General features: G+C 34.8%; 2 protein-coding genes and 1 pseudogene across 2 annotated transcripts; 2 read left to right on the top strand and 1 right to left on the bottom strand.

Moving 5' to 3' along the window:
- Window positions 1–32: 32 nt before the first annotated feature.
- On the top strand, window positions 33–2,346 carry LOC120166517. The gene is made up of 3 exons (XM_039175776.1): window positions 33–596; window positions 714–746; window positions 2,290–2,346. The coding sequence occupies exons 1-3, from the start codon at window positions 33–35 to the stop codon at window positions 2,344–2,346; spliced, it is 654 nt and encodes a 217-aa protein (XP_039031707.1).
- Window positions 2,347–4,797: 2,451 nt separating this feature from the next.
- Window positions 4,798–9,857, bottom strand: LOC120166515. The gene is made up of 9 exons (XM_039175775.1): window positions 9,842–9,857; window positions 9,213–9,297; window positions 8,559–9,005; window positions 8,257–8,475; window positions 7,992–8,140; window positions 7,476–7,853; window positions 7,115–7,407; window positions 5,609–6,928; window positions 4,798–5,301 (listed from the first exon to the last, which is right to left on the bottom strand). The coding sequence occupies exons 1-9, from the start codon at window positions 9,855–9,857 to the stop codon at window positions 4,798–4,800; spliced, it is 3,411 nt and encodes a 1,136-aa protein (XP_039031706.1).
- A 44-nt stretch (window positions 9,858–9,901) lies between these two features.
- Window positions 9,902–11,859, top strand: LOC120166514 (annotated as a pseudogene).
- The last annotated feature ends 189 nt before the right edge of the window (window positions 11,860–12,048 follow it).

The raw sequence follows: 12,048 nt of genomic DNA, 5'->3' as shown, positions 1-12,048 counted from the left end.
CCTACGTGTTACACGATAAAAACTTATGGAACATGGAAGGGGGAACAAACACTAGTTGGAGCTTTCAAAAACTGCTAAAACTAAGAAGAGAAGCCCATACTGTTATTTCTTCAGGAGCTACGTCAATTCGAGAAATTTGGGAAGCTATTCGAGTTAAAGGGAACAAAGTCCATTGGCATAACCTTATATGGTTCCCACTTCACATCCCCAAACACATCATGATTGTATGGATGACTTTCCTCGATAGACTACCAACTAAAAATAGACTCCAGCATATGAGAATTGCAAACGACGAATTATGTGTTTTGTGCAAAGAGGCTCGGGAGACAAGAAACCACCTATTCATTGAATGTCCACCTGCAGATTCTCTTTGGAAGGCAATTCTGTTGCTCTCCGGCTTGAAGAGACCTTCTCTGACCTGGGACAACATGATAACGTGGGCATGTAATTCCTGGAAAGGTGAGTCCCTTCTGACTACTGTTTTAAAAATAGCATGGTCTGCTCTTATTTATTCTCTTTGGGAGGAAAGAAATGCAAGGTTGTTCAAAGGAAACTCAAGAAGTGCTGCACAGATTCTTTCAGCTATCAAGGATATTGTTCGTATACAACTACAAAGCAGGAAAATAAATAGACTTGATAGAGTAAACATCTCTTTTTGCAATAAATGGGGTATTGAATAATCTATATCCTGATTGTAATCTGTTTGTAAGCAGGTTGTTCTTACTTTCACTATGGGTAAGACTGATGTTTGTCTTGTAGCTAAACACTTCTATTATGGTAATAACATTTATTTATTTATCCAAAAAAAAACCCTTGGGCTTGGACAGAAATTGTCAATTGTCCAATATCTCCTTATTAATATTATTATTATTGTTAGAGGTAAGCGTTCGATCGAGCCGAGTCGTGTTGAATTAAAAAAATTTGAGTTATTCTAATTGAATAGTCCTATTATAAAATTTGTAGTTGACTTGAAATTTTTTTCGAGTTGAATTCAGTCGAGTCGATTTTTTGAGTTTCTATTTAAATTTAATTGTAAATATTTATAATATTATAATATCATTTGATTTCAACTTTAGTAAATTTTTATAACCCTATATACAACACAAATATATTTATTCATATTTTTTCCATATTTGATATACATATATCATACAAAGTCGAAGGACTCGACTCAAATTTTAAAATAAATCACTAATTACTAAAATTTTGAGTTATTCGAAATGTATTTTACAGCTCAATTTGAACATGAATTTTTTTTCGAGTCGAATCGAGTTTATAATATTGCAAGTTGAAGTCAATTCGAGTCGAGTTTTTTCAAGTCGAATCAAGTCGAAAAAATTGATTTTTTAAATCGAGTCGAGTTTGACTCACCCTAATTATTGGTACTATTAAATAACAGGTCCACAAATTCATAATTCTGTAAATAAACATAAATGGCTACATCAACATGTATTTTATCCGGAAAAAAATATAGAACATGCATATTATATATACAATCTGTACTTTTTTCTAAAATCCAAACACAAATGTCTATGACACGAAGTTGACATTTTTCCATTGTTAGTTAAAACAATGCTCAAAGTTTCTCTCAGCATGGATATTACTCTGATCGGCTATAAATAAAAAATAATGTTTATTGTTTTGAAATTAGAATAAATGATTTGAATATAAATCTAAAAATTAAATATATATATATATAATCTCGAGACAAGTATATACCCCTTTGTAAGGGATTAGACTCACGTTCCTTCCGTTCAAGAAATCCATATTTGTCAAAGACATAAATGTTAGAAATAGACTAACCATTTTCAAAGAAACCAACTCTTATAAAGTCTTCACCGATATGCATGCATGTGCATTAATGCTTTACCCTCTCAATAACTAATTTTGGGCAAAAATGGCTCACCCTAATGTGAAAACAATGACGAAAGGACCACGATAATCCCATAAATACAGAATAAAAATAAATAAAAGACAACACGTGCTTTTTATCACCCATCGTAGTCTACTAGTGCTAGTTGTGTGAAATAGATAGATTGCGTATTATTTTTCCTTGGAATTCAAATATATGCAGGTCCATGGCATAGCTTGAATCGTTTAATGGTTAACATAATCGAGTAGTTTGACTGCAAAAACATTGATTGAGAAAATTTTAAATGAAATTTGAATCTTGTGCTTATCCGATATCAAAAGTAATGGTATTAATTAAATTAATTTAAATTGAAAAGGAAAACAATGAATATTCCTGAAAATTCTACTCTCAAACATCTCATTTTGTTTCTATCGCAGTTGGACAGAGATAAGATGAAACAACTGGTTGATAGTTGCAAAGCTGTAGGAGCATAAAGACGTAGAAAGCAAGGCAGCATCAAAGAAGAGAATCAACTCAAAAAGAAAGAAGATGGAAACATTATTGTTGCTGGTGAAGGATAAACTCTATTAACGTTATCTTTAGAACAGAACATAGCAACATGTTGGTACAAGTTTTATCACAACGAATACAAGGGAATCAACTCGATAGTTTAATAGAGGGGGGATCAATAAAAGAGACAAGGATAAATTGAACCCTAAAAAAGAAAACCGGAAGAAATATACTACAAGAGCGTGAGGATCAAATAAAAATTATCATAAAAATTGTAAACTAAACAAAAAAAAGTACATGTGTAAAATAAAATTTAGAAAGATGGAAAGAAAAAATAATGGAAGAAAGAATATAAAAATATGAAAGAGAACCGCTCGTATTATTACTAACAATAACTAATTAAATTTATTGTTTTTAATTAAAAAATTAATATATAAATACACACTCTTAATCAATACAAATTAGTTCGACTGCCAAGCATTGATATAAGCTTAAAGCTTAAACACAAATATAGTTCAGATCTTTCAAGCCTAAACACGAACGTTAAAAGGGCCTACTCTTCATAGCCATCAGGCCCTAGAAATGGTATTACCTCATTAAGTTAGCCTAAACTATAAGAAACCTTCCCAGGCATTTTTATTTGTATTCAACTCTAAGACAAAGAAGTTGCCATGTCATTAAAAATATTTATAGGTGTGGATTTAAAAATATTTTTGAGGGTAAGTATAAATGTTAAAATCAAGTTTTTTTAATGAGGTGGACACAAATAAAATTCCAGGGAACACCATTAGTAAAATATGTAATTAACAGAAGAAAATTCAGATTTCGGGATGTGTACGTGCTCACCGTCAGCAACCTATAGATTCGTTACTAGATGTTTATGTTGCCTTATGTTATGTGAATTTGAATATTGATATTTAAATTAGCACACTTCTCTATTTAATAAAAAAAAGCAAAGAATTTTGATATATTGTAGTTCCAAAGTCTAAAATTAAAATTGGATGATAGTGGTACTTAAATTAGAATTTTGATATATTGTAGTTCCAAAGTCAAAGATACTCATCGAACATGATAACATTTCTTTATGTATTACTTAAATTAGTCAAAAAATAAATAAATAAAAAAGCAGGAAATATCTAACGCCAATAACACAATTCGGGTAATGCATAGCACAGGTGAGCCTTAAACTAACCTCAAGTAATACCTAAACACATGGAAACTTATCATCATCAATCATGCTAAGTCCAATTATATAATCACATAAGATAAAACTATATATTTCTCGTAGGGTATATAATCACATACGTTTCACATGAAACTTTATTCACGTATATTATTTATAAGCATCATTCCAAAGTACGAAAATTTTAGAAGGTTGGCGAAATAAAACTACAAAAAAGCAATTATTAATTTAAACTAATAAAAATCTAAAATTTATTCTTTTTACATAAAGCCGCTAATTTTATTAAAAATAGAAAATATCCAAAATTACAACAAAAATTTATAAACATAACTGTAAACATAAACTAAATTATAATTATGATATTTTATTATAATCATTGACACAAAAACTAATCAATTCTCGAACAAAATAAAGATACGAACAAATCTGACTGCATCGATAAATGAACCGCAAAAGGGGATGAAGCTACTGAATACCATCAATAAATCGCAAATCATAGTCAAACGACGTGATAAAACTATACACGAACGCAAAACATGTATCCAAATCAATCCGAGGATCCAAAGTAGGGAAGATTAATATGATAACAAATAAGCGGTATCTTGATCAGTCGTGGCGATGTCAAGTCCAACCCTGATAAAAAAAGATAAACGAAAAAACATCAAAAGACAATAAGCTACCAAAAGGTAGAGAAAAGCATGCCACAAAGGCAAATATAAATATGTCATAAAGGTAAAGAATATGTCACAAAGACATAATTATTCTTATTAAAAACTAAAAAAAGACAACCGATGAAAGACAAACAACATCAAAACCGGTGTCGCTGCCAGTTAAACAAAATAAAAAAATTAGATTGATCAATAAAATTGACATAAATTGTAAAGGAAAGAGAGAGAGAGGAGAATAAAGAAAGCGGCTAAAAAATTAAAAATTCTAAAAAATAAAAAATTATTTTTCATTCATTAATCTATTAACCATCATTCTATGAAAAAACGACTTGCTAATTTAAACTAAATATAAATTATGTGATGCCATATGTTAATAAATTTAGTTATATATTTTTTTAAATGATTATTAACACATATTTTGGGGAGTTGAAAGTTTTTAAAATATTGGATAATTCCATTTCAATTACCCAAGAAGCAGAAAATTGCTACATTTTACAAGAAACAATAAACAGGGATACATAAACACCAACCAACAAAGTCAAAACTGTAAACACAATAAGAGTAGCAAAATAGTCGAACTCCCACTAAGCGATACCCCAACTAGCACAAAGAGCTTCATTACATGGGTCAGAACTGCGACTAATGCATCCCATCAACCGAATCCGAACGACAATTTTGATATCTTGCAGTAACGCATCCATTAGGCGAGCACAACCCCCATATAGTCTGTAGTTCCTTTCCCTCCAGATGCAATAGACATGGCATGCCCAGGCAAGTTGAAGAATTCTCATAATAAGGGACTTGCCCTTAAGGCAACAGATTGCCCAAGATAGTTCACTATCCCAACCTCTAACGCCTCTATACAGACCACACAAAGCTAGAGTAGCTCCCCATAAGCCTCTAGTAAAATTACAACCAAAGAACAGGTGATCTCTACACTCAGCTGCAACACCACACATTAGACACATATCATTCTCAATATTTAAGCCCATACTAAGGAGCCTAGCACGAGTAGGGAGGCGATTAAGGATGGCCATCCACACTATAATGCTGTGCTTAGGGATACGCCCAGGAAACCAAACAAGATGCTGCCAAGGGACTTTGGGTGTACAAGTCATCCCAAATGCTTCTAACACTTAGGTTATAAATTGGGCCAGCAAAGAGATGAATAACAGTAGGTCTAATTTTCAATATGTACTTGAAAGACTAGCTTACATTCAAAGGGATTCTCATCTGTTAGAAGTCTTCATCCTCGATCACATAGGTACGCATCCAGGCCACCCAGAGAGAGCCCTCATTGGCTAATATTTTTTTGATAAGGTGAATAGCGCAGGCTTTATTACATTCGCCTACATCTTGGACGCCTAGGCCACCTTATGACTTCAATGTACATACTTTTTTCCAGCTGACACGAGCGCCTCCAGCAGGTAAGTCGGACCTTTTCCAGAAGAATCTGGAACAGAGCTGCTCAATATAATTGATTATCTTTTTAGGAAGCGCGAGCTGTCTGCACCAGAAATTTGCCATGTTGAATAGAACAACACGGATCAATTGAAGCCTCCCTACAAAGCTAAGATGTTTGTTGGCCCATAAATTCAGCTTTGCTCTTATCTTGTCAATTAAGCTTTGACAGTCCTTAACCGTGAGTTTTCTAGTAACCAGCGGAACACCCAGGTAACGGACAAGGAGATTACCCAGTTTGAAACCTGTTAACTCCTTGATAGCAGCACAATGTTCAGAAGAAATCCCAGCATAGAAAATTTCACACTTACTAGCATTTAGTTTTAGTCCAGACATGGAATAAAAATAGTCAAGAACAGTTTGTACACCAATTATAGAGTCCAGAGAGCCCTTGCAAAATATTAGCAAATCATCAGCGAAGCAAAGGTGAGTGAGCCCAACCTTTTTGCACTTAGGGTGATAGCTGAACACTCCCTTCTTAGCAGCTACATTAAGAAGGCTTGATAAGATGTTCATGGCTAAGACAAAAATATAAGGAGAAAGGGGGTCACCCTGTCTAACACCCCGGGCCCCTTTGAAATAGCCGGCAAGAGTACCATTAAAGACAATGGAGTAGCTTGGATTAGTAATACAAGCCAAAATCCAGCCTATGAATTTCTCCGGCAATCCGAGAGCATGCAGAACAATTCTAACAAAATCCCAGTTTAAGGAATCGAAAGCCTTCTGCAAGTCAATTTTGAGAGCACATCTTGGAGAAATTTTCTTTCTAGTATAACCCCGAACAAGTTCTTGGGCAAGTAAAGTATTATCAAATACGTTTCTCCCTTTCAAAAAAATAGATTGGTTCATTGAAATCATGCTAGGAAAGACAACAGACAGTCGGTTCACAAGAATTCTAGTAACAATCTTATATATGATAGAACAACAAGAAATAGGCCTAAAGTGTTTGACTATACTGGGATTAAGAACCTTTGGGACAAGCACAACAGCTGTAACATTGAAGGAATGGAGCATGAATGAGTTAGTAAAGCAATACCTGATTGTTGCCAAGAAGTCATTTCCCATAATATGCCATGACTGTTTAAAAAAGAATGAGATGTAACCATCAGGACCGAGGGATTTATTGTTCCCTTCTCCCCATAAAGCATCTTTGATCTCAACATCAGAAATCTCTCTGATTAAAGTCTCAGAAGCACCCTCAGGAAGGGAATAGCCCAGAAGCTCCTTTACAGTGGAGACATTGCAGCAATTGACCTCGGAATCAATCACCCCCAATTACTTTTTAAAGAAGTTGATAGCCTCATTAGACATATCATCAAAGGTTCTAAGTCTAACACCTTCTTGATTAAAAATGACTCTAATGGTGTTGTTCATCCTATTGCTAGCCACCATGGAGTGAAAAAATCGGGTACCCTGATCACCTTCTCGAATCTAGTCAGCCTTTGCTTTTTGTTTATAGAAGAGAAGCTCTAACTGTTCAAGGTCTCTTAACTCCTCCTCAATCTTAAGTTCATCAATCATGAGACTGCCAGCAGTAACAACATCCAAATTAGCAAGCTGAATAGCCCTCAATTCATCTCTTTTAGAAAGAACACGCCTCGAAATATCAGAAAAATAAGCTCTATTAAGAAGCTTAAGATAACTCTTCAACCGCTTTAGTTTTACGAACAGAACATGGGTTGGGTTCCCAATAGCTGGAGCTTGCCACGAATCCCTAACATTGGATAAAAAGTCTGGGTGCAGAGCCCAGAAATTAAAGAACTTGAAAGGCTTCGGTTTATTAGTAGCAGCTTCCTTATACAGCCAGAGGCTGGACTGTGATCAGACTCCCCGGGCGCTTGAAACTCAACTTCAGAGGATGGGAAAGTCTCAGACCAGCAGTGATTAACCAGAACACGATCTAGTTTACGGGCAAGGAAGGAGTTTTGCTGCTTGTTAGACCAAGTATAAAGAGGGCCAATAAATTGGTGATCAAAGATTTCCAGGTCCTCAACACACTTATGAAACTCGAGGACGTCACTACTAGTGCTAGAGCTGATAGGATTAGAACTTTCCTCCATTTTTAAAATGAAATTGAAATCGCCCCCTACCAACCAGGCTGCATCACCCATAAAACTAACAATACTACCAAGTTGCGACCAGAACTGCCTGCGGATTATGCCATCATTGGAACCATACACTATAGTAATGAAAAAAGGCAAACCATTGAAGGTGCCTTTGAAGGTGATATACTGCTAAAAAATAGAACAAATGGAACATACCAAACCTCATTGCCATAAAACCCATATTCAACCATTCTCGGCATGGGAGTAATTACAACAGTAATTCCAGCCCTCAAACTTCTTAGACAAAATATCAGCAGCATTAACCTCCTTGACTCTAGTCTCCAGAAGACAGAGAATATTAATGTGAAGCCTTTTTGCCCATTTTAGCACAATGCTTTGCTTTAGGGGACCATTGAATCCCCTAATATTCCATAAGTATATTAACATGATAAAATTATAGAGGATAAGACATCACCCCTTTCCTTTTCTCTTTTGACCTTTTCAACATGTTCTTTCTTTTTTAATTTCAATTCTTGCACAATCTTTGTAACACTCAAAGCAGCCCCTCTTTGTTTCTTACCAGAGTCAACATGAGGGATCCCAATCAAACTGTCATGGTCAATCGAGCTTAGAATGTCAAATTTATTTTTAGACCCACCTCCCACAGATTTATCAACTTTAGCAGGCCTGCCCCTGTCTCTCTTTGCATGAGGATCAATAGCCTGTACAGGGAGTTCAGGATGTTTAGACCCCTGGCTAATCCCCATAACATTCCCAGGAGAAATCTCAGCAGGCGCTGAATTATCAACCAATCTTCTGCTATAAACCCCAACTAGAACCTCATTAGCAACCGAGATCCCAGGACAACCCCCTCAGGATTTGAAGCAGCAACTGGGAGACTGACACAAGCCTCATCAACAGTCAAAGCATTACCAGGATCGGAAGTCTTATTAGCACTAGCAGAAATAGAAGTGCCATTCAAGCATGCGGTAGCAGTCGAGGAACCATCCTTCAAACCTACAGATCCCAAAGTGTTCAAAGTCTCACCCTCAGAAGTAGCTTGAGTAGGCCCTTTGACTCTATAGATTTGCTCAACTTTTTTCCCTTGAGGATAATACTTCATTGAATGGCCAAAGCGGCCACAGTCAACACAAGAGTTAGGCAGCCAAGGAACAGAGACTTTGACCTTGGCTACTGTCTCATCACATAATATCACATCTATGTAGTTTGGGATTTGAGACCCAGCCGAAACCTCTACACAGATTCTCGCATACTCCAACCTTTTCCTATTAGCAAAGTTTTTAAAATATACAATTCATTACTAATAAAAAAATTCAGATTAATATTTATTTAAATTTAAATATAAATTGAGTGATTTTAACGAATATATATTATTTTGTATTTATCTTAAATTAATAAAAAAATGTTACGCGTAAAGATTTCTCTTAAAAGGCCTGCGGTAGAATCAACGATTATCGACAGCGTGTTCTTACACTCCTTCGAAACCTGCTAAGTTGTCTAATGGATTTCCTATGTTACCCCCACCGTGGAAAGAACTGCTAAAAGCCTTGGCTGAGGCTTGAGAGGCAGAATCAATATTATTTATTGTTTAATCTATTGCATATACATTGTAATAAATTTAAAACATTTAAATAAATTTATTAAATACATATTTAAATTTAGGTTTAAGAATTACTTTATCCCTATAATAAACCCAATTTATTATTTTTGTCCCTATATTATTTTTGCATTAATTTAATATTTGAAATTATTTAATTGCATTCATATTTAGAATATTTATACTATTTAAGATTTTTAGTTAAAGTTTAGGGTTTAAGATGATACAATTAAACAATTTCGAGGGTTAAAATGATATAAAAATATCATAAAGATAAAAATTATTAATTGAATCTACCACGTGAACAAAAATATCATTTAAGCTTTAATTTTATTTTCATTTAACCTAAATCAATGGTTTTGGGTTATGAAAGCCCATATGTCAATTATGGGTGTCCGGGAGGGTATACATGTATTTCCTCCTCCTATATAGTCGAAACAAACAAATCAAGGAAAGACTAAAGAGTAGTAACGCATTTTCAAAAAAATAAACTGAAAAAACTACCTCCTCTCTTCTTCATTTTTAGTAATGGAAAAAGAAGAGGAAGAAGAGGCTCCGACAATTATGAATTCGCCGTCGGAGGAAGGTGATCCATCGATGTCGGAAGGAGAGTCCTCGATGGCTTTGGTCTCGGATCGTTCCTCCATGATGGATTCGATAAGATCTCTCGGTTTGTCGGGTTTAGCCTGTGTTAAGATAGATAAGGAAGAGCTCACACGAAAGCATTTGTTGCCTCAATATCTACGCCTTGCAATGCTAGATTCCATTAGGAAACAAGACACAGACGGCGGTGGCCACCATTTCCCTTAAGGGGCTCTGCCGATGTCCCCTGTTCCGAATCCCCTATGGTTGTTTTTATTAACCCCCGTAGCGGCGGAAGCGTTGGCCCAGATCTTAAAGAACGCCTTCAGCAATTAATCAGCGAAGAACAAGTATTAAATCGGCTTTTAATTTTTTGGGGGTCATTTTTATGAGCTCATACGACCTTTTCTTTTGCATGTATATTATATATTTTGATTTTTTTTTAAATTGAAATGTAGGTATTCGACATTCAAGATGTGAAACCGCATGAATTTGTAAGGTATGGGTTGGCTTGCCTTGAGAAGTGGGCTAACAATGGAGATTTTTGTGCCAGAGAGCACGGCAGAGATTTAGAGTTTTGATATGTTCTCACCAGAATTTTTCAACGTGTAAAATTGCTTTTTCTCTTGAACGGTTTTATTTTTTGTTTTTTAAGAATCCTCAGATTTGGATAACTTTTTATTTTTCTGTACAAAGTATATGATTTTACTTTCATGCATAATGACTGTGTTAACAATTGGTATTCTAAACTTGTATTTAATTCACTGGTTTGATATTGATCAATTTATGATTTAGTTTTTCCATTTTAATCAATTTTCTAGTTAGTGAAGAACAAATAGAAAAAAATAATTAACAATTCGAACATCCCAAACTGATATGAATGAGTAGGTTGCCGGGGGTGATGGAACTGTTGGTTGGGTACTTGGATGTTTGGGTGAACTAAATCATAAGTTCCTCCAGTAGCTATTGTTCCACTCGGTACAGGCAATGACTTGTCTAGAAGTTTTGGTTAGGTATGATATTTCTTTCAATTTTGAAATTTGATCATGTTATCGACTGTTTTCTTATCTTGCTTTCTTGACCCGTGTTCTGAATCTTAACTGCAGGGAGGTTCAATTCCTTTTGCCTGGAAATCAGGAATTAAACATACTTTGCTCAGAGCTGCTGCCGTTCCAATTTCCAATATAGATAGGTAAGCATACTGTATTACCTGATGATTAGTGCTATGTTTTACTTCCGTGGCATACTAATGGTTTTAGGTGAGGAGTCGTATTTTTTACTTGCTTATAATTGAGAATGTGTATTTCTAACTACTTCCCAATAACATGGCCAATTGTTTCTTTGACTATGCAGTCGGCATTTTGTGATGCAAATGCCTGGTGGTGGAGTTGTTGATCCTCCCCATTCTTTGCATGCTACAGAAGTGTGTTGTCCTGTTAAGGTAATGAATCTCTCTGCTTTAATCCCTCTGTTCTATTTAATCAACTTTTCTTGGGTGACTGTATTTTAGCTGTGAACACTTCTGCTTAATCTGAGTCTTGTGAAGGTGAATAAAGTTTGGTATTCTTTAGCTTAGGAAACTTGATAGCATAATTATAGAGACTTTAAAAGAAAGACTTGATAGCATAATTATAGAGACTTGAAAATAAAGACTACTTATTAGGTCATAGATCAAAATATGCTACAAAAATTTAACCCTGTATAACTCATTGTTTAATGAACTGTGACATCGTATATCTAAAATTGTTTCTCTTTCTACGTATTCATCTTGGTATACCATCTGATTATGATTCTATTATCTTATCATGTGTGATTTTAGATTCAAACGGGAAAAATCTTGTCTGTGGCTGCAGAGTGTGGATATTGAGGAGGATGTTCCCGACAAAGTGAATGGCTATGAAGGAGTATTCTATTATTATTTTAGCATAGCTATAGTGTGAGTTTAACTTTTATCTCTTGGTTATTTTCATTTCAGGTATGGAGATTTTCCCTTAGTAGGGACTTGTACTTTCTTCTAAGAAGTTTAATGGATGAACTAACTTTTATAGTGACTCAGTGTGCTTTATTTTGATAAGTTTGCTTCTTTTTTGTTCCCCATTTTACGTTTAGGAATGGATGCACAAGTTGCT

Source organism: Hibiscus syriacus, unplaced genomic scaffold (genome assembly GCF_006381635.1).
Source record: "Hibiscus syriacus cultivar Baekdansim isolate YM2019G1 unplaced genomic scaffold, ASM638163v2 tig00111640_pilon, whole genome shotgun sequence".
NCBI lineage: Eukaryota > Viridiplantae > Streptophyta > Magnoliopsida > Malvales > Malvaceae > Hibiscus > Hibiscus syriacus.
Note: the sequence above shows the minus strand (reverse complement) of the source record. Positions and strands in the feature narration are given on the sequence as shown.

Excerpts from the sequence above, each read along its gene's own strand:
- LOC120166517 (XM_039175776.1), top strand. The coding sequence starts at position 33 with ATGGAAGGGGGAACAAACACTAGTTGGAGCTTTCAAAAACTGCTAAAA. Across the intron at positions 597-713 it reads TTTCAGCTATCAAGGATATT|GTTGTTCTTACTTTCACTAT; the intron begins GTTCGTATACAA and ends GTTTGTAAGCAG. Across the intron at positions 747-2,289 it reads TCACTATGGGTAAGACTGAT|TTGGACAGAGATAAGATGAA; the intron begins GTTTGTCTTGTA and ends TTTCTATCGCAG.
- LOC120166515 (XM_039175775.1), bottom strand. Across the intron at positions 8,141-8,256 it reads TTGAGTGTTACAAAGATTGT|GGGATTCAATGGTCCCCTAA; the intron begins GCAAGAATTGAA and ends ATGGAATATTAG. Across the intron at positions 5,302-5,608 it reads CTCGTGTCAGCTGGAAAAAA|CATCTTGTTTGGTTTCCTGG; the intron begins GTATGTACATTG and ends GTCCCTTGGCAG.